Raw genomic sequence first — 21195 nt, 5'->3', positions numbered from 1 at the left:
GTGTGGGTGGGTGGGTGGGTGATGGGGATTTTGGGGGGAAGGTATGAAGGCATCACGTGGCTGTCCAGTACTAATGATACCGTCGCTTGTTCATCTGTGGCAACCAGGGCCAGGCGTCTGTCAGGTCGGGAGGACAAGGGCAAGCGTGAGAGAGAGAGAGAGAGAGAGAGAGAGAAGCAGCAGCTCAGAGAGAAAGTTAGGGAACTATCGTGTCATCAGCATTACAGTCAATCCAGCTGTCCGTCCTTAAGGACAACACGCAGTTGAGTTTCGGGGGAACAGAAAGTATAACGGCACAATGATGATGACCCAGGTGGAGACCACGGTGCACTATGATAACGGCTATGAGGAGGAGTACATGCTCCAGGAGGATGAGTGGGACAGGGACATGCTACTGGACCCTGCCTGGGAACAACAGCAGAGGAAAGTAAGTACAAACAAACAAAAACGCTTTTAAATGATAAAAACTAAATTGAGTTGCTATATTTTCGCACTGTGTGATGGATACAGACAACTACAATGTAACTAGCACGGTAAGAATTACATTAGAAGTTCTTTTTTCAAAGTTCAAACAGTTTATTTGATATTTCCATGTAACGCTACTCTTTGAGTAATTGGACATCATAGTTTTAGACAGCTCGTCAAGTAGACCATAGTAAGGAGCGGAACATCCGGTTAATAGTTTCAAAGTAAAATACCTAACGTTAATGGCGAATAAAAAGTAACTTGCTGTTTCTTTTACCATAGACGCCAAGTTAATAAAACATTTGTATTCTGCAATTACCAATTTGTGTGTATGTAGCTTGGCTACGTCATGTCATGCGTAACGTCATTTTGAGAAAGGTGCTGCACAATACAATGTCACGTAGCAACCATTAACAACCCAAACTCGTTGAATTGTTCTTCGTAAGGTGGCCTCTGCTCGGCACCAATTCACATAAACTAATAACGTTAAAGTAGTTAAGTAAACAATGAAGTAACGACATCTACTTTAGCCAGTCTATCTGGCACTTATAACCGTTAATTAGCTCATAAACTGCAGAACAGGAGATTTTGGTCTATAGCCTACAGTTCAAATTGTAAGCAAAACTAAAAAATCTTTACGCGAAAAGGCTAATAGTTTATTATTATATTTTTCATGCTTTTCTCATAAAATGCAATGAGAGCTTATCCGCTGTACTATTAATGTAAAGTTTGGAATTAAGCCCCCAACCCCCCAAACTGGAAGTTTCACTTGGAGTTGTAATTTGAAGGACAGCGTGACTTAACTTCCGGTATGGTTGTAGTTAAGTGCTGCCGACTTGACGCAGCCGATTGTCCAGCCAGGGAGGGCGGCTTGACGGACGGATGCGGTGGGTACCAGCTAACAATAGCTGTGCCTTCCAGCGGCTCTCCAGACTGCTGCCTCTCCACTGATACGTGCGGAATGCGAGCTGTCAACAGATGCTTCTAACACATGATGACGCTCTTGGGATTAGAATGGACGCTGCATCTAATTTTAACCTCGGGACCAAAAGGCATTATAGTATAGTTAATCCAGTGTCCTTGGTGCGGAATTCTTTTGTTTATAGAAACCATGCAGAAATATTGTACCAGCAGCACCAGCTCAACTCAAAATAGCTTCGACCTCCCACACTGTCAGTTGGTTTTAGGGCTTTAAAAGTTTGCCTGGGCCTTAAACTGCAGCTCTTGCCCGTGCCCATAACCTCCTGGCCCCCACCGGGATGATGACAATACTGTGTATTTTTGGTAACACAAGGCAGCAATATGTCCCTGGTCTGTATATAGACCTATTATTCCAGTGTTTATCCTTTTACTGATCATAATTTGGAGTTGACAAGTTGCTCATTGGAGAGCAGCTGTTCAAAATGATCAGAATTGACACAAAGTACCAGTGATGGCTGTATACAGTAACGCGGTATAGTGTTTGTTTTTGGCATGGTGGGAGATGATGAAGTTGCTCTATGCCCAAGCAGATTTTTATATATTTTTATATACCTTTATACCCCTGCCTGACACTTACAGTGAGCAGTATTGTAGCCACAAGGCTTTTGTTTGGTCCATTAGGGCCACTTTTTCTCCAATATAGCCTGAGATCTATTATCTAGCTCAAGCCTTGGTGCAGCGACATTACTTCAAATCATGCTAGCAGCTGTGGTTTCTTCAGTGAATAATATTATCGGCTCTATCTTTTCGTTAAAATGTTAAACATTCAATTCTCATGTATTTTCCATCATCCTTGACACAGCATGTGTATGGTGACCTAGCGAGGCCCCAAAAGCATGAGCTACTTCACTGACAGGGTTGGTCCTCACTGGATGGGATTCATAAATATTTTTAGCTTTAATCGTCACTGGTCAGTAGTGCTGGAGAGGGAGCAGGGGGCTTGGAAAGTGGGCAGCATGGGTCTACGACTGTGGCTTAGTCAAATTTGGAGAACCAGCAGGCCACATTTTCTTTTACAAGAAGGGCAGCAGTTAAATGTCACATACACACTGGGGACTCACTCAGTGTGGAATGTGATGGCCTTTACTCTCAAGCCTGTAATATTCTGTTCTTGCACCGGCATTCAGAGGGGAAGCCTAAGTGGTTGGCTGGGCACCCATATACAGCCCTACTGGGTACAAGGATGTGTAAGAATCAGGGTTGGTAAAAGTGCTGAAATATCTTTCTCAAGTAACTTGAATTTATATATTAGCCCATAAAACGACAGGTGTAAAAATACAAAAGTTCATACCAAAGTTAAAAGAAGCTCAAAAACTTTACAAAGTAAAAACTACAGAGCTACATTTTAGAAAAATAAAACATGTTACATTTGTGTTCATTCTTAGATATAAGATATAAGATATAGATAAGATATAGGCCTGTATGTTATGTTACTTACATTTCCTCGACGTAAATTCATTACACAATTTTCTCAAAAATGAAGTGCCAAAAAGTTAATCCAAATGTAAAAGTAAAGCATGCTTATGTATCCATTCTTTCTTGAATTACTATTGACTACTAATAACTGTAATACATGTTTTAGAATGTACCGCAAGCATTATACTTTGATCCCTGAATTTAAAATGCTCATTTTTTTTTGTGAGGGTAAAAAGGAAAAGAGCAAAATGCCAAGTCTAGCATTCACTTAGCTTACAATTGACCATTTAAACCATTTAAACCTCAAATATATCCCTCAAATCATTTAAAAATAGAATATGTAACCATGCTCTCATCCTTTATCCACGCCTGCCTGTCTTCATACCTCAGCATGGTAATGAGTGTGACCTGGAAGAACAGCATGCATGTACCGTGATAAAGCTATCTCTTTGCAGCTGTAACCAATCACATTATAAGTGGCAAACAAGTGACAGAAGGTGACGTGAGGGGAAAACTCTCGGTATCCACGTGACATTTTCACTCATGTTGACGCAGCGAGACGTTTTGACGTTTTTCCTCCCAGTCTCTTATCGTGAGGCACAGCAGAGCGGTCTAAATTTAACGCCTTATATCGGTCGGAATGTGCTCTGTGGTCGGCTCTGAGCTTTCATCCGTACAGTGTTGAGTGCCTGTGAACTCTGTGGCTCGCTATTGACAGACTTTATAAAAATAGGAGGAGAAAGACAATGATCCTGTCTTAACTTGATTTACAGTATTTCGGTACCCCACATGGTTTTGTTCTGATGGTTGTGAGCTGTGGAACTACTGGAAGAAAAAGTTGAAATTGGACACAAGTGGGTCACTGAAGGTTAATCTGAAAATGTAGCAGTGGTCAAAGAGGTTAATATTGATTTGGTATATGATAGTATTGTAGTGAAGACGTGTTAAGCTGTTAGCTGCCTCAGTTTGTTTAGGTCTAGTGCAGAGAAGAATATTATTCTTGTAGGAAAATCTAATGTAATGGAGGTTTAAAGTCAAGTTAAAGAAGAAATAATTCTTGTCAAACTGCTATATGCATATTATTTATAGATTAGCGGTATTTCTCATTTCGTATTATCTGTGGTGCATCAACAGAGCTTCACAGAAGTGCAGGAATAACTGCAATTTGAATGCCCAGAGAAATTTGCATTTGTATGGTGACATTTTATCAAATCCCATTTTAATGGACCTGGGTCTCCCTTTCCTGTTAGACCTTCACAGCCTGGTGTAACTCCCACCTGAGGAAAGCTGGTACTCAAATTGAAAATATTGAGGACGACCTCAGGAATGGACTCAAACTCATGCTGCTCCTGGAAGTAATCTCAGGTTAGAGCGCTAAAGCTTTTCACAATTTATTCTTTGTGATACCACACCAGTAGGATAATGTGCACATTTGAATCACCTTTAGCAGCATTTTCATCAATGTGGTATTCATTTTGTGGTTTATTTTGCTTTTAATGTGATAAAAAACTTGTTTCAGTTTGAGCACATATCTGACTCTGTCACATAATGTTCTCTTTGCAGGAGAGAGGTTACCCAAGCCAGACAGAGGGAAGATGCGGTTTCATAAGATTGCTAACGTCAACAAAGCGTTGGAGTTCATCACGAGCAAAGGAGTGAAGCTGGTCTCCATTGGAGCTGAAGGTACGCAAAACCTTCCTGTATATATGAATATCAGGTGTCCAACACGAACTCCGAAACATAGAATATTATATTTATGAGTATTTATTATGAGTGATAATCAGACTTTATTATTCACTCTAGTGCAGACTGATGGCAACAGGTTGTTTGCCTTTCAGAGATTGTGGACGGTAATGTGAAGATGACTCTTGGAATGATCTGGACTATCATCCTCCGCTTCGCCATTCAGGACATTTCTGTAGAAGGTGAGATAATAGAATCCAAATCTAGTTCATTTTCCGTTGACATAGTGTCCACTGAATCCAAACAAAGAACGTATACTATGTTATCACCACTATGGAACCATTTCCTATGAATTCACTTTCTACTCAGAAACATCTGCCAAGGAAGGTCTTCTCCTGTGGTGTCAGAGAAAGACTGCCCCCTACAGGAATGTCAATGTCCAAAACTTCCATGTCAGGTAAGTGTTCTACACATCATGCTCATTTAATCTTAAAAGCTGTTTGGTTATAGCAATACTTTTTTTGATCGATAGCTAATCTAGGTTGTTCTCTCATTTTATGCAGGTTTATTTCAATTGACCATACAGAAATGTGTTATGGCAGTAGATATTACACTAATATGGAGTTTGTACAGTGAATAAACTCATCTGATAGCTTTATATCAGTACTAAGTTCTTCCTGTGGTGGACTTTAAACTATACAAAATATCTAGACTTGAGTATGGCATCAGCAAAAGGCTGCCTCCAAGTGCTGTTCTACCTCTAATAGTTAATGCTTTAACTGGACTCCAGAGCATCTCTGAGTCAAGTTAGCAAGTTACCTTTTTGAACTGACATGTTGGTTTTCTCTGCTCTTCGGGTTGTGAAGCTGGAAGGATGGCCTGGCCTTCTGCGCCCTGATTCATAGGCACAGACCCGACCTCCTCGACTACTCTAAGCTCAACAAGGTGTTGTGTGGTTTCTCTTGTAACCAGGATGCTGTGTTTCAGCCCCAAAAACTAACATGACTGATTTCCACAAAATTAACACCTCTGTCACAGTGTGAGCTGATTAAAACACATACTGAACTCAGTATAATTTTTATGGGCTACGTTTTATGATGTGTTGACTTGTTGACTGAGAAAAACTAGTCTATATCTAGGACTGTATGCTATATTTTGAGCCATTTCCTCTGCTACTAAGTTACTTACACTGCTCACCTGGTTGCTTGTTTGATTGAGTTATCTGGGAAAAGGGTGTTTGATCCAGAGATGATTACAAAATAGAGTGGTTTGAGCTTGAAATAGTTCGTTGGGTACTGTTGAAACTATTTATGGCACTTTTGGGTACACTTAGAAATATGTGGCATGTAATAGGACCAGCTCCATGTTGTTTACAGTGTAAAGTCTTTAAGACGAAGTAAGCTGTCCATGGGTGGTCCACTGGGTTGTCGTAGGCGGAAGCACTGTGCAGTAATGTTTGCTGCGGATGAAACTGTGTGTTATTTGGCGAATGGATATAATGATTCTTTATTCTATGGATGTGTTTCTTCTTCCCAGCATAATGTTTTTATACCAAGTGCATTTATTTATTCTCATATCATCTTCAATATTCTAAACTAAAGCAGTTTACGTGGTACACAACTTTAGCATAATTAGCATGAATTGCTTTAGTCTTTATCCCACTATGCCCATTACAACATTAAATTTCATGGTGAGGTGATACATATGTACACCAAGGCATTTTTGGTTGGTTTTGGCACTTTTTCCATCCTGCACACTGGTGTGTTCATACTACTTGATCTTAAATATGTTTCAGGACAAACAAGTCCACAGCTCATTTAAACGCTCTGGGTTTAAAAAAATGGCCAGGATTCTCTGTGTTTGAATTTAAACAGGTGAGGGCCTCAGTGAGCCATGCTGCTTGTTTGCAGAGCTAGAGAGCCCAGCTGACAGACCTCCAGTGTTTGTTAAGCAACAATAATGCACAAGTAACGCACCCTTTCCCTGCTGGAAGAAGGGGCTGTCTTAAATATCCCCACAGCAGCCAGACAGCCATCCCCTCTGGCTACTGTGGGGATATTTGATGCTTTTCTTTTACACTGACAATTCAGCTAACAATAAAACTGCAATACCAAAACCAACCAAAACCAACCAATTGCCCTACGGGGACAAATAAAAGTCTAAACTCTAAACTTAAACTAAAGTTGGGGGCAAGGGGCGAAAACGACAATAGAGATTTTGTCCATAAGGCTTTGGTGTGATTTTATTATTTTATACCGCATATAAAGTGTTCATGGCCTACCAAATCAGACCATGTATTCATGAGAAACTGGAATGCTGAGCTGAAATAGAAACATTTACTTTACCTAGACCAATTTTGGCCCAATAGTGTATAGTAGGGGAATAGCCACAGAAATATGACCCTAGTCCCTGCAGAGCTCAGGCTTAGCTTTACCTCTGCTATTGTCCATGATGTCATGTCGTGTTCCCCAGTTCGAGGCTGTCAGTCCTCACGAAAGTCAGGAAGATGTCTATTAGATGGGTACTGTGATATGTATCAGTAAAATCTTAGTAAGGATGGTCGATTTTCATACTTAGGAAAAGGGCACTCGGGGTAAATATGAGTGATGAGACACACAAACACAGACACACACACAATCTACCATATCTACTGTATATCTCTCTACTGCCTTTTCTCACTCTTTAAATCTCTTTGACATACAGTACATATTCACACACTCTGTCACACCGCAACTTTTTAGTTCTGCTCATGCTGCCAGGAGACAGTTGCATTGTGTGCCAGACAGCTGTTGAGTCTGGCTCCAGGTGAGCGTATTTGTTAAGCTTGCGGTGTTACAGCCGGCCAAGACAGCTCTGGTCAGGGGCGTGCACACAAACACACACAGAGGTATTGGGGTATCCTTCTATCCTTTTATCCATCCCTGCATCCCGTCAACAATTTACCACCCTATCCACCCCTCTATGTGTCCTGCACTGGATCTGTGAGCAGCTGGCCCTGTCATGTAGTGTGCTAGCCCCCAACCCCCTATCTTTATGGAACAGCGGTACAGAGATAGGGACAATAGCAGCAGCATGATCCCTTTACACCATTGCACTCTCACTGACTGTCCCATTAGCAGGAATGGGTTCACCGTCAGCTGTTGGTTTAATGCACCACTCCCACTCGTGAGAACACTCGGTTTCTCATGTCAGAGTCACTTTTGTGTGAATCTGTCATTTCAAGATATTGGTTGTATATTGTAGGGGGTGAAATGTTTTCTCGAGTAATCTGTTAGTGGATTAATTTACTAGCTAATTCATTTATAGTAATTTAATTTAATATTATAGTTATTCAAGTACATTTTGAAGTAAAGATAACTAACATGGTTATAACTGCTGGTTATTGATTCATAAATGTGATGATTTGCTTGCCTTTGTCATCATCTCTCATTTTAAATGCAGTAATTGTAAGAATCATTTGATGTAATCAGTAGTTGTTGTCAGATAAAAGCCCAACATGTACAATACCTCATTCGTGTTATGGATTTGAGAAATTATAACTAACAGATCAAACTGCAGTCATCAACATGTGAAGTTCCCAAAAAAACATCCAGCTCATGTGAAAACTACAAAAAGTACAAATTCAAGTTTAGGTTTTTGTGCAGAAGCTCTCTCAAGTATAAATTTATAATGAACGAGTGCCATTAAGTTAATATGCATGTACAGTAGGTGAAAGGGGGAGTATGATGTGTCCAGTCCACCATAGCATGGAGGTCAGCGCGGTGGCATTTTAAGTCCAGCATTGCTGTTCAGTGATGTAGAATTGTGTTTCTGTATTTAGGATGATCCTTTGGGGAACCTGAACCTGGCTTTTGACATAGCTGAGAAACACCTGGACATTCCCAAAATGCTGGACGCAGAAGGTAATGTTAAATGGAATAGAAGTATCCAATATGAGTTTTCTGATTAAAAACACTCATTTACTCCTCTTTGAAATATGGGTTTGCAATATGAACTTGACTATGTGTGTATGAGGAGATTTTGTCTGTCTATTTGTGTTTGCAATGTTTCAGTCCTAAAATCACACTTGAAGAAGACTTAAATGGATGTGCTAATTCTGTCTCCTTCCATTCTTCCAAAGTAATTTTCTGCTTTTTTGATTTTGCACTTTTTTTTCTTCCTTTCTACCACCTTGACCTTTTCCTCCCTGACGCTGCAATAGATATCATCAACACCCCCAAGCCTGATGAACGAGCTATCATGACCTATGTGTCCTGTTTTTACCATGCTTTTGCTGGAGCTGAGCAGGTATAGTGGTCGAACCTATCACCTTACCAATTTCTATTTTTAGATGACTTAGCTATCTCTATACATATGCATTTTGAGAATAGTACAAATCTAACATTTGTCATTTTGATCAACAAATGAATTGCAAGGATAATGTTATTAGAGAATTTGAATCAATCAATAGGGGGCATGGCCCACTGTGTTACTTCGCCACATCATATTCATGCCCTGTGCTCTCAGGCAGAGACGGCTGCCAACAGGATCTGTAAGGTGCTCGGTGTAAACCAGGAGAATGAGAAACTGATGGAGGAGTATGAGAGACTGGCCAGTGAGGTAATGCATGATTTGAAATTGAATTAAAAGATATTCTCTTGTATGATGATGACACATTGTGCAATGGAATCTTTGATTTGTCAAAGCTAAATTAAACTTTGGACCTTTTGTGAATAATGGTATGTACAGTAGACATTACACTAAAGTGTGATATCTGCCTCTTACCTGAAACTAACTTAAGAGTAAAAGTAAAACACATCTTTTTATGCTCTCACTTGTGTATCCTATTGCTGTGATAATCTGAGACCCATCTGCTTATTCACACTATCTTCCTGACACACTGCTATCTTAACATGGGGCTTTCTTGCCTCTCCACTTATATTCCCATGTATTCTTGTGTTTCGCAGCTGCTTGAGTGGATTCGCCGCACCACTCCCTGGCTGGAGAACCGAACCCCAGAGAAGACCATGGCGGAGATGCAGCGAAAGCTGGAGGACTTCAGGGACTACAGACGCCAGCACAAGCCCCCGAAGGTGCAGGAGAAGTGCCAGCTGGAAATTAACTTCAACACCCTGCAGACCAAGTTGCGCATCAGCAATCGCCCTGCCTTCATGCCCTCTGAGGGGAAGATGGTATCTGTAAGTCACAAGTCCAAATTGTTCAAACAGCCAGGAAGTGTTCGGGATTGTGTGCACTACTGTTTATGTCAAGTACTTTAAAGGAGAAATCTTAACAGGATAAAGGAGTAAAAGAGGATTATTTGTTTTACACTTTTTTTTGCAACTTCAAATAATAAGTATTTCTTATTTGCCAGGGTGGAATAATTTTAAAACATCTTAAGTGAGTTTAAACTGTGGTTTTCATTGTACTCAGGACATAACCAGTGCATGGCAGGGGCTGGAGCAGGCAGAGAAAGGCTATGAGGAGTGGCTCCTTACAGAGATCCGTAGGTTGGAGAGGCTGGACCACCTGGCTGAAAAATTTCGCCAAAAAGCCACCAATCATGAGAACTGGGCCAGCGGTCAGTTGCAGTTGTACATTTGGCATTGTACTGTAACTGTCTGCATGCTTGCTTTTCTATCTGTCTCTTACTGCTACAATATGTCTACATGTTTATCCTGTTTATCTACAGGCATCTGTATTCCTACATCACTGGCTGCTTTTCAGTGTTTCCGCTGATCTCGTTTTTTTTAGTTTTTTTTAGACTTGTTGCTAATGAGATTTGATTGAAGGTTTTAGAGTCTGTCCAATGCAAACAGGTCATTTTCTTTATTTGCACTGACCAAATAAGGCCTGCGTTTAGACCTAACCTACTAATCAGCTTTCCCTGTCTTACCTCATCCTTCTCTCTCTCTTTCTTTGCATATGTGTGATATTTAGGTAAAGAACTGATCCTCTCCCAGAAGGACTACGAAACAGCCACCTTGACAGAAATCAGAGCATTGCTTCGAAAACACGAGGCCTTTGAGAGTGACTTGGCAGCCCACCAGGACAGAGTGGAGCAGATTGCCGCCATTGCACAGGAACTCAAGTATGTACTCCTTATAGCAGACGTTTGCAGTCATGTGTCATGGAAGCCCAGGAGTATGTTTTTCAGTCCTGCCAAACACAATACCACAGAGGGGAAAAGAGGGGGGGCTAATAGAAAAATCAACGAATGCAATTTTTCTGTATCTCTTTTAATAGCATTTTGGCTTTAGACACTGTATAACCTACAGGGGTGATTGTCTGGATAGATTATGAATAACAAGCAACAAAGGGCACGTGCACAACACAACACTGCTCTCACGTTCAAAATGCTGTCTTCAAATGGTCCCCGAAACATCTGTTGCCTTTGCTCACATTTAAGAGAGTAGAAGAAGAAGAAAAAAAGAGACAAGCAGTGCAGTAAACAATTTGGAACAATATGAACTCACTGTCTCTTAAATGTGATTTGCATGTGAGATGATTTTGAACCACTTTAGGAAAAGGTATTCATGAAAATGACTTCAACCCTCTTCTCTTTAGTTAGGAACATGTCATTAAAAGGGTGAAGGGTGTGGTTCACACGTTCACAAGCATGCTGACATTTTCAATCAGCAGTCAATGATGAACACCTGTCAATCATTACCTTCTCAGTCTGGGATTGGCTACAGAGTACTTCCTGTTTCATATTTAACCCGTGCTCAGAGAGGAAGATATTTCAGCTGACAATCGAATGGCAACTTGGTTTCCTACAAGGTATGGGATGGTTAAACTACTATGTTTGCTTGTTCGTTTTCTATTATTGGCTCATTTATTTTACTGACGTCTTTGACAGTGCTTTTTTCTTTTACAGTCTGTTGGTCATCATTGCACTTGTAAGCAGAAATGTCTGTTGCTTTCCTGCTAAAAAAGGTATGACTATCACTTAATTTACAACATTTATGTACTTGGATGCTTATAAACTTGAGTTGCTTGTTCTCACACTTTCTTGGGTTTGACTTCTACCACAATATTTTACCCCTAGGCTGGAGCCAGCATGGTCCTTATGAAGGCAGTTTCTCTAACATGGAGGCGCGTCCTGACTTCCATGATGGCTCATCCCAAGGTGCTCCTGCACAGCATTCTATTGTGAGTGACCCTGCGGTTTCATTCCCGTCTGAATCAATGGAGAAGGGGCCCATCCCAGTCATGTCCAGTGACGCTTCATGGTATGCTGCTCTTGGTTGGGGTATTGTGCAAGATTCTGCGACTGCCTACCCTGCATCCAGAACATCTCAGCCCACACCTGACACTGGCTTTCCCCCTCCACCGTTCTTTCAACTACATGAGCTTGACCAATATAAAGCATACTTGGCTCACGGAAACTGGGAAAGGGAAACTGCGGAGCTAAGCTATCCTCAACTGCCACTTCCTACGTATCCAGAACTTGGCTTCCAGCCTGGGGAGTTGCATCTGTATTCCTCAATCCTTGAGCATGGAAATGAAGAGCGCGAACCGGAAGAACAAGGTTTCATGCCACTGCCTCCCTATGCCTTAATGCCACAAGGATTGTCAACTGCTTCCACATTGCAAGAAGGCCCCATGCCTTCTAGTTCCACAATAGCTGACCCAAGTTGGACCAAGCCAGTACCCAATCTTCTTGACTGGTTGTATTGCTCCTGGTAAATGCACTCCCTTGAGTCAAACTATGAGGAAGGCACAGACCAATGGGATGAATCTCAAAATCCAGTAACTCCCAAATGGACTGAGGAGCTTCAGGAATATATCAACATTTAGCCGGACTGAACAACTTCGAACAAAATTGTATGCTCTGTGTTTTGAGGTCTGTGCTGTTTGTGACACTTATTAAATCCTAAGTGAATGTTAATGTTTCTTTTCTCTTTAATAATGGGGGTTGGGAGGCTTTGGCTCTGCTTTTCATTCAAAGGAAACTTGGGCTACTGTAGCTTAAACCACTCAGTGTGCTGTATCCTGGTTGTCAAACTACTGGCTAAGACAAAGGGACACTGTTACACTTTAGACAGGGACAAGCTAATGTAGAGGAAATGCTGTATGAACTCTTAATTTTGCTTTTCCAGAACCCACAATAGACAAAATATCATTCTGTTTATTTAGTAGCCACAAGTTCTATTAACCTTTTCTTTGTATTTATGATTCCCTTGTTCTTGCCTTAAGAGCTCTGACTCCTAAGATCACAAGATTCTTGCAGACTTGAGTGTGTGCAAAGTCTATAGAACTGATGCTATTAAACATTCCACATCACTTGCCTTATGGCCTTTAAAGGCACCTAAATACCTGGAGAAACAATGACCCCAGTTAATCTCTTTTGCACAACTGGAAAAAACCGGCTGCTCCTGCTTTGTTTTTCCAGTGAGCTGGACTACCATGACGTGGCTGCTGTGAACCAGCGCTGCCAGAGCATCTGTGACTTGTGGGACAAGCTGGGGACTCTGACTCAGAAGAGGAGAGAGGCATTGGAGGTGAGGGCAGCATTCAAATCCAGTATCAAAAACTTAATATGTGACTGACAAGCAATTGAAAGGTGTTGATATCCACTTTTTGTCATGGGCTTAGTGTTTTTTTCATTATAGCTTGTGAGTTCCTAAAACTTTAGGTTTGCATAGCTTAGGATAAATGAGTTAGTCCCCACAAGAGTGTGCTAATGTTCTTCAGAGTCCAATAGATGCAAAATGAAGTTTCATACAAAACCAGCTTGATCAAAATGTCGATGTAAGCATATTTAGTGTCTGTCAATGACATCTGAACAGAGTGAAGAGGAGAGATAATTGGATCCCCTCTAAAAAATCCCTGACCCAGATAGGATGGTAAAATGGGAGGGTGGAGGGATCAAGGAGAAATAGATGTAAGAGTCCTGTCCAGGAAGCGACTGGCTGAAAGCCCACTAGCCATTTCCTCTGATCCATGCTGGCCATTCCAGACCTGCAAATGTGCGAGGGCCATGGAAAAGGGCCAAGGATTAAGTCTGAATGACAGGGACAGAGGTCTGTTTTCTATCCGTCTCCCACTCCCTGTCATCCGCTGAGGAGAATTATTCTGTCAGGAACAATCAAGCCAGAGTTGGGGGTTAACAAGGCCATACCAGTGTTATGCACCCTTGGATTAGTCATCAAAACAGGTGAGGGGATGTTTGTTTGGGATTTGTAAGTAAGATATGAAGATGACTCCTCCTTGGTTCAGGACAGAGCCTAATGCTGAGCTATAGGGGTGGATGTGTTGGGGTTTTCAGGATTTAAAAATATATAAAACAGACCTGTGAGATCTTGTAATCCTCTCAGCGAACAGATAAGCTGCTGGAGACTATTGATCAGTTGTTTGTGGAGTTTGCCAAGAGGTCAGCTCCTTTCAACAACTGGATGGAAGGAGCCATGGAGGATCTGCAGGACATGTTCATAGTGCATACTATTGCAGAGGTCCAGGTAGGCTTACTAACAACACTGTAGACTTACACACTTACTGCTATTTGAGAGATTCTTCTTTGATTTCACAGGATTGCTGCTGTTGAAAAAGTCTTAAAGGTCCCATGACATGGTGCTCTTTGGATGCTTTTATATAGACCTTAGTGGTCCCCTAATAATGTATCTGAAGTCTCTTTCCTGAAATTAAGCCTTGGTGCAGAATTACAGCCACTAGAGCCAGTCCCACAATGAGCTTTCCTTAGTATGTGCCATTTCTGTGTTTGTAGCTATTGAGGAGGAGAGAGGGGGGGCAAGGTGGAGGGTGGGGGTGTGGCCTTGACCAACTGCCACTTTTCTTGTTTGAAAGCCATGAGGTTTCTCTCTCATGGGTGGGCCAAATTCTCTGGGCGGGCAAAGCAGAGAAAGGGGAGGTAACCTTGCTCCTTGTGACCTCATAAGGATCAAGATTCCAGATTGGCCCATCTGAGCTTTCATTTTCTCAAAGGCAGAGCAGGATACCCAGGGCTCGGTTTACACCTTTTGCCATTTCTAGCCACTAGGGGACCATAGGCAGGCTGGGGGAACTCATATTAAAGTGAAATTTTCATGCCATGGGACCTTTTAAGATTAACCTGCGCCTAATTTGTTTATGATTCATGTTTGGATGTTTAATGTTATATAGTAAGTAATGTTGGTTGACCTGTTACACCCAAAATAAAAAAATGTTTATACATTTTGACAAAATGGATTTAATACAATTTCAGGACTTCCCTTTTCCCATTCCAGAGTCTAATCGCAGCTCATGAGCAGTTCAAAGCTACTCTTCCCGAGGCAGATGCAGAGAGACAGGCCATCTTAGGAATCCACAATGAGGTGCAGAAAATTTCTCAGAGCTATGGGATCAAGGCCAACATTATCAACCCATACAGCACCCTCACAACTGAAGAGCTTCTCAACAAATGGGAAAAGGTAAAACTCACTTACAGACTCTTATATTGAGGAATACAGCCATTATTCAGATAGATATTCAGATCTGGCTGTACAAAACCATTAATTATGGAACAAGTAGTGCAATATCTCAAGCCACGTAAAGAAGTGCTGTTATGTTTTATCACTGGATTACCTCCGCACCCAGTATGAATCTAAAGCATAATACTAGCATAATTCTGTTTAATATTGATGACCCTTTTCAGGGAGAAATGAGACATAACACGCTCAAATTATGAGTAGATCTTGAAAACTGGGTGCTGGATCCTTAATGTAGATAATAAAAAAAGGAAAGAAGGACAGCACTGCAATTTGACTTTTTAATATTGCCACATGGACGTTTCAGGCAAGATGCCCTTCTTCAGCGTGTATTCTGGCAATTTCACAGTTAATATACACAGGTGGGGTTAATTATAGGGGACCGTAACCAACCAACACAACAAATCCATCCCAACAGTGAGAGCCACAATCTTTCTATAGGCACAGTCTCATGATGTACGATACTAAAACAGGAAAAACCAAGACGCGCATATATTCACTTCATAAGAAACAAGCGAATGAAATCTCCTCGTTCATCCTATTGGGAATAAGGGTATCAAGGAAGTGTATGCATTACCCCTCCCTTTGGAGAGATAATTCTGTCCCTATTACCACCTCTCTGTGGCATTGTCAATGTCTCAATGCCCATGTAGTGTAGTTCACTCATGCTGTGGTTCTTGTGCCTAGCTCCCGATGATTTCTTATGATTTTGAATAGAGCACCTACTGTATGTTCACAGATCCTGGTTTTTAACTCTTGTTTTGTTTTCCCAACAACTTGGATATTTTAACCACAAATTTAGTGTGATTCTGCTCCTAACCCTGATGTCAGCACACGACTTGGGATGGATTGATTACCCCTTATTTATAGAATCGCAATGTATACAATTATGACAAGGGAAATTCACACTAGGTATCAGAGACAGAAAATGAGTGGGCCTCTTAGGCAAATCAGATTTTACTAGGTTGGAAGACTTCTTCTTATAAAACAATATCTAGGCAGAGTTTGAAATGAACTTGCAATTTGAGGGTCACTTTTCGATATGTGCCATTATTTACTCACTACTTGTTTGACTTAGATATAGGACTATACTGTACGTGGATACAAATGCAAGACATTGAGAAGAGGAATCTCGAGACCTGGGACCAGGGTCTTGCATTTAAGGCCTTTGTGTGTGCATCTGTGTGTTTTCTAGGTGAAGATGCTTGTTCCTCAGAGAGATGGTGCCCTTCAAGAAGAGATGGCACATCAGCATGCCCATGAAAGGCTGAGACGACAGTTTGCTGCCCAGGCTAATCTCATTGGACCCTGGATACAAGCCAGGATGGAGGTTAGACATACAGGCTTCAGAATTTGACAGTTATCTCCATCTAATCAAATAAAGACCTAAAATGGATGATGATGATGATGATGATTATATTCAAATGCATTCCACATAAGGAAGGACACTGGTGGTGGCTTGCCTGATAATGAAGATAATTGAATAATGCAAAGGATTATTATTATGCACACAAAATATTTCTTAATCAAATGCTCTATCTCCTGACAGAATTTACTCTTAGCGACAAGTAAATGACTCTCTGCACTATCAGTTAGCAAACCATCTGATATTTAGACCAGCACTGTATGATGTATGAAGTTGACCTGGTTTGTTATCCTAACAGGAGATTGGGCGCTTCTCCCTGGAGATAGGAGGTACCCTGGAGGACCAGATGACCCAGCTGAAGCAATGTGAGCACGTCATTGTCGCTTACAAGCCCAACATTGACAGGTTGGAGGGAGACCATCAGCTTATCCAAGAGTCCCTGGTGTTTGATAACAAACACACCAACTACACTATGGAGGTACACGGCAGTGGCAAACACGACTACATGCATGTACAGTATTTGCAAACACATATAAAAGCTCTTACATAAGATAATTGAAATTATACATTAATAAGCATATATATTTAGATATCAAGTTTTTAAATTATTTTTTTAAACTTCTCAAGATGTGTCTTCTTTGTGTTAACGTGTCCGTCTGTCACCACATCAACAGCATATCCGTGTTGGGTGGGAGCTGCTCCTCACAACCATCGCCCGAACCATCAACGAAATTGAGACCCAGATCTTGACCCGCGATGCCAAAGGCATCAGCCAGCAGCAGATGAATGAATTCAGATCCTCTTTCAATCACTTTGACAGGGTACATTTCTCTCTACCATTTCATATCACTGGAGTCTTTTTTTTTTTTTTTTTTTTTTTTTGTGTGTGATTTGAGTGACTCATCTGAAGCAATCAGAGCGATTCAGAAGCAGAGCAGGGGTTGTGGTGGTAACCCTGTATTAAGAGATTGTTCTTTGACCCAAAATACCTCACCAGAGAGGTGTTTGTGTGCAAGAGGATGAGTTCTGACTAAAAGCAGGAAGAGTGTTCAGTAGCTGACTTTACATTTGACCCAAAGCGTTTCCTGGTGCAGAGGGTGAATGAAAATGTAACAAGTCTCCTTTGGCCCTCACAGATTACCACAAATAATGCACTCTAAAAACATGAGCTGCTATTGTACTGTGGAATGTTTGTCAGCATTGTATATGTTATGGCTCATAAGAATACCATGACATGAGAAAGTGAATTGATGGTTTATACAAGTATATAAGTTTTATTTATTCAAACTACATTTGTATTTTGGAATTCCACATGCTGAATATGTCTCACTATGCCGGAGTAACAGCATGGATAATACACCTGCCAAATACAAACTTAAAAAAATATTGCTGTGTACTAATGTCCCAGATAAGAACATTGTGTGTCTGTGCATACAACTTTCGTAAGGCACAGTTTTAGTGTCTGCATGCAAGTACTGTATTTGTGGGATTACAATTACTACTTGAGTTTTTAAGCTCTCTCAGAAATCAGGTATCATGAAATTTTGAATGTCTTATCTCAAAAGCTAATGGATTAGGTGCTTGAAGTTGAAATCATTTCTCCTTTTTTATTAAATCACAGTGCAAAACATCGGTTTGTCAGTGTCGGATTTGGAAAAAGTTTGAAATTGCATGTGTTTAGGATCAACAATATTGCTGTTATGCTTGATGCTATATTGACAAGCATGTTGTACTGAAAATAATGCACTTGGTTCTGTAATCTTCCCTGACTCTACTTTACCTCTTTATTTCCTTTATGGTGAACCTGAAATTTGGCCTTCGAATGTAGAAGAAGAATGGAGCAATGGAAACTGATGACTTCCGAGCATGCCTCATCTCTATGGGTTATGACTTGGTATGAGGTTTCAAATGTGGGTGGGTAGATGGGGCAATGCTATCAGTATTTTACACATACTGTACAAACTCTTCTTATTCTCCACCCATGCTTATCTCAGGGGGAGGTGGAGTTTGCCCGTATAATGATCCTGGTGGACCCCAATGGTACTGGAAACGTCTCCTTCCAGTCTTTCATTGACTTTATGACCAGAGAGACTGCTGACACGGACACTGCCGATCAGGTTGTGGCATCCTTCCGGATCCTGGCAACTGACAAGGTTTGTTTTAGTGTGGCTTACTGACATACAGGCAGATATTCTAGGACAAATACTAATCTATCTTGATTGATGATTTACAATTTTGTTCATGAGCTTAAAATGGAAAAGGGCATGCATGTGTCTGGAAACATGTCTGAAGTGCATTTTCTCTCCACAGCCCTACATACTAGTGGAGGAACTGAGGAGAGAACTTCCCCCTGAACAAGCAGAGTATTGCATCATGAGGATGCCGCCTTACACCGGCCATGGAGCACCACCAGGAGCACTGGACTACACTGCCTTCTCCACTGCCCTCTATGGAGAGAGCGACCTTTAACCGACTAGAAACAGCTTTCATCTTCTGATCATTAGTGCCTATCAATCCCCTCCCTGCCTCCATCTTATGATGAATTTAAGGAATCTATACGAAAGTTGGATCAAATACTTTCAATTAAATGTGTTTGTGACCATGCCTGGTTTTGTAGTTTTCTGACATTAGACTGTCTATAATCATGCTGAGCATTGCCAATTGTCTTGGTACTCTTCTCCTGTTCTCTTGGATAACAATTTCCCCCTAAACAAATAGAAATTGCCATGTTCAAATTGTGTGAAACAAGGCATTGTACATTTTGCCTTGTGTCTGGCAGAAAGTAGGGTTTTGTGATGAAGGTAAAACTAGAAGAGAAATTTACTCAATCAAAAATACAGATCACTTGGTAATATGCCAACAGATCATGGTGTTTCTGTAGTTTAACAGTTGAAAAGGCCTGTTTTGTTGAGCAGTGTAATGTTGTGTTTTCATGTTTCTTCAAAGTGCCTTTGTTTTGGGAATACAATCTTCTGATAAGTTTTGAGGTGCTTTACAGTGAATTGCAGTTTGCAAAAGCAATTTTAGACCCACTGCTATCCAACAATAAACAGTGTAGAAAATGGCCTCCCAAAAGTACGTATGTCTACAATTGCTTAGCGGTTTAAAAAGGCAGATAACAGATTAATAAATGTGCCGTACTCATGAGTATAGTGTTTTTAGATGAAACATTTCCTCAGGCAGCAACAAACCCATTAATTCTTACATGTGCCTCAAAAGTAGTGGAGTACAATAAACTCCCAAAACTCTTCAAATTGCATTGGAGGTTACCTTTTACCCTTCTTTGTAAAACTATGAGGTAGGCTGCAAGAGATAAAATTATCTTGTCTGTATTTCTGCTTTATTACACATGTGGGGAAACTTTTGCCACTGTATTGTGTGGGGTGAGGCTATTGTATGGCACACATGACATCTTTGTGTTTTGGGTAACTTTTTTGAAATGTGTTAGATTACTCTAACATACTTTATTAATTTGATAAACTATAGCATTTTTACATAGACATTTTTCTATTTTGTATGCCTGCCAAAGTCATTGTGCTGACAATTTCCCCAACTTCCTCGAGAGAAATGTAAGCATTTTTTTGCTTGTACCTGCCCAAAGTTTTGGCTTAAACAGCAACTTCATATTTAGCCATCTTTGTGCCAATTTTCCTGTGATACATTTAAGACCTATTAGTAGAAATATGCACTGATTCCTTATTTGTCCATATCATTCAGCTGTTTTACTTGCATAAAATGAAGAAATAGTACTTAAATGCCCATACTGTCATTCACAAATTAAGTATTTAAATAAACCGTAGTGGCAATGATTTAACCAAAATGTGCTGGTTATGTACATGCTCATAACACTTGATGCTAACTCTGCAAATTACTTTGTGCTAAAACAATCATGTAATGCTCTTAATGAAAAAGAATGATAAATCAAGCATTGTGCTTGATTTCACACCCACTGACAATTTGTGAACCATGCAAGAGTGCTAAAATACTGTGGAAGTTATCAAAGTGATGGGATTTTCTGTGAGCAGCATCATTGGCCACTTCACACAAACTGAACCCAAGGCTCTGGAACACTATTCATTTGAAAATCAATTTAGACAAGCAAGCAATCCCATTTAAAAGAAAAGTGTACTCTTACTGTAACAAAGTAACATCACCTGAAACACCACTGATCTCTATAGGTCCAAGAGATGTTTGTATTTTCGATGAAAGCTTTGATTTGTTGTATTTTGGAAGGGAAATAAAGATACTCAGGTGGTACTGACACCTCGAAGACATATGCTGGCTCTTTTAACAAATTTAGTGAGTTCAACTTTCTTCTTGAGGCTAATGGCTTAAATAAACTGTCTGTGACTAACTAAACAATTATTTAAATAAAATAAATCATTGCTTATACTATGTCTTTCATTTGCAATGTGCCACCATATTGGAAAAATATTTAAAGCCACATCGGCAAAATTCACAAGACTGGAACCTGCTGTCACATCAGTACTAGTGGTCTTTTAATACAAGGATGAACACAAAAAATGAATTGCAAAGTCCAAATTGCTTCTCTCTTTAAAGAGCATGGATTTGGTCAGCAAATGTTAGGGCAATCAACCTATTACATTATGCATTACATTATTCTTCTGTGGAAATGGAATTTTGTTGCAAGAAAAAGTAACCAAATAGGCAGTGAATTTAATTGTAGTAACTGTATAGCCCATTAGATTTTGATATATTTTGTGTACTATTTCCATTTTATGCTATACTTCTCCACTACATTTTGGTAGCCAATATTGTACTTTTTTACTCAACTACATTTATTTGACATTTTTTAACAAGATACTTTGCAGATTCAGA

General features: G+C 40.4%; 2 protein-coding genes across 4 annotated transcripts; both read left to right on the top strand.

Annotated features, from left to right (window-relative positions):
* Positions 1–90: 90 nt before the first annotated feature.
* actn2b (actinin, alpha 2b) lies at positions 91–20630 on the top strand. Of its 2 annotated transcripts, XM_028602877.1 has the most exons (21): positions 91–427; positions 4113–4227; positions 4426–4545; positions 4701–4787; positions 4915–5002; positions 5412–5490; positions 8366–8447; positions 8747–8832; positions 9052–9144; positions 9492–9722; positions 9958–10105; positions 10465–10615; positions 12920–13028; positions 13845–13985; positions 14751–14933; positions 16186–16320; positions 16655–16834; positions 17031–17177; positions 18185–18250; positions 18351–18509; positions 18667–20630. In XM_028602877.1, exons 1-21 carry the CDS (start codon positions 299–301, stop codon positions 18823–18825), a joined length of 2688 nt encoding a protein of 895 aa, XP_028458678.1. In that variant the 5' UTR covers positions 91–298; the 3' UTR covers positions 18826–20630. The 2 variants fall into 2 exon arrangements, with proteins under 2 accessions (XP_028458678.1, XP_028458679.1); XM_028602878.1 differs by lacking the exons at positions 91–427; positions 4113–4227; positions 4426–4545; positions 4701–4787; positions 5412–5490 and having other exon boundaries at positions 4921–5002.
* LOC114571730 (uncharacterized) lies at positions 11253–12415 on the top strand. Of its 2 annotated transcripts, none has more exons than XM_028602880.1 (3): positions 11253–11304; positions 11402–11460; positions 11573–12415. In XM_028602880.1, exons 1-3 carry the CDS (start codon positions 11282–11284, stop codon positions 12211–12213), a joined length of 723 nt encoding a protein of 240 aa, XP_028458681.1. In that variant the 5' UTR covers positions 11253–11281; the 3' UTR covers positions 12214–12415. The 2 variants fall into 2 exon arrangements, with proteins under 2 accessions (XP_028458681.1, XP_028458680.1); XM_028602879.1 differs by having other exon boundaries at positions 11267–11304; positions 11384–11460.
* Positions 20631–21195: the final 565 nt, after the last annotated feature.

The sequence above is a fragment of the Perca flavescens genome, chromosome 17, assembly GCF_004354835.1.
Source record: "Perca flavescens isolate YP-PL-M2 chromosome 17, PFLA_1.0, whole genome shotgun sequence".
NCBI classification, from domain to species: domain Eukaryota; kingdom Metazoa; phylum Chordata; class Actinopteri; order Perciformes; family Percidae; genus Perca; species Perca flavescens.
This window is presented reverse-complemented; position numbering and strand designations above follow the sequence as displayed.

Excerpts from the sequence above, each read along its gene's own strand:
- actn2b (XM_028602877.1), top strand. The coding sequence starts at position 299 with ATGATGATGACCCAGGTGGAGACCACGGTGCACTATGATAACGGCTAT. Across the intron at positions 13,986-14,750 it reads ATACTATTGCAGAGGTCCAG|AGTCTAATCGCAGCTCATGA; the intron begins GTAGGCTTACTA and ends TTCCCATTCCAG. Across the intron at positions 14,934-16,185 it reads TTCTCAACAAATGGGAAAAG|GTGAAGATGCTTGTTCCTCA; the intron begins GTAAAACTCACT and ends TGTGTTTTCTAG.
- LOC114571730 (XM_028602879.1), top strand. The coding sequence starts at position 11,282 with ATGGCAACTTGGTTTCCTACAAG. Across the intron at positions 11,305-11,383 it reads GCAACTTGGTTTCCTACAAG|TGCTTTTTTCTTTTACAGTC; the intron begins GTATGGGATGGT and ends CGTCTTTGACAG. Across the intron at positions 11,461-11,572 it reads TTGCTTTCCTGCTAAAAAAG|GCTGGAGCCAGCATGGTCCT; the intron begins GTATGACTATCA and ends TTTTACCCCTAG.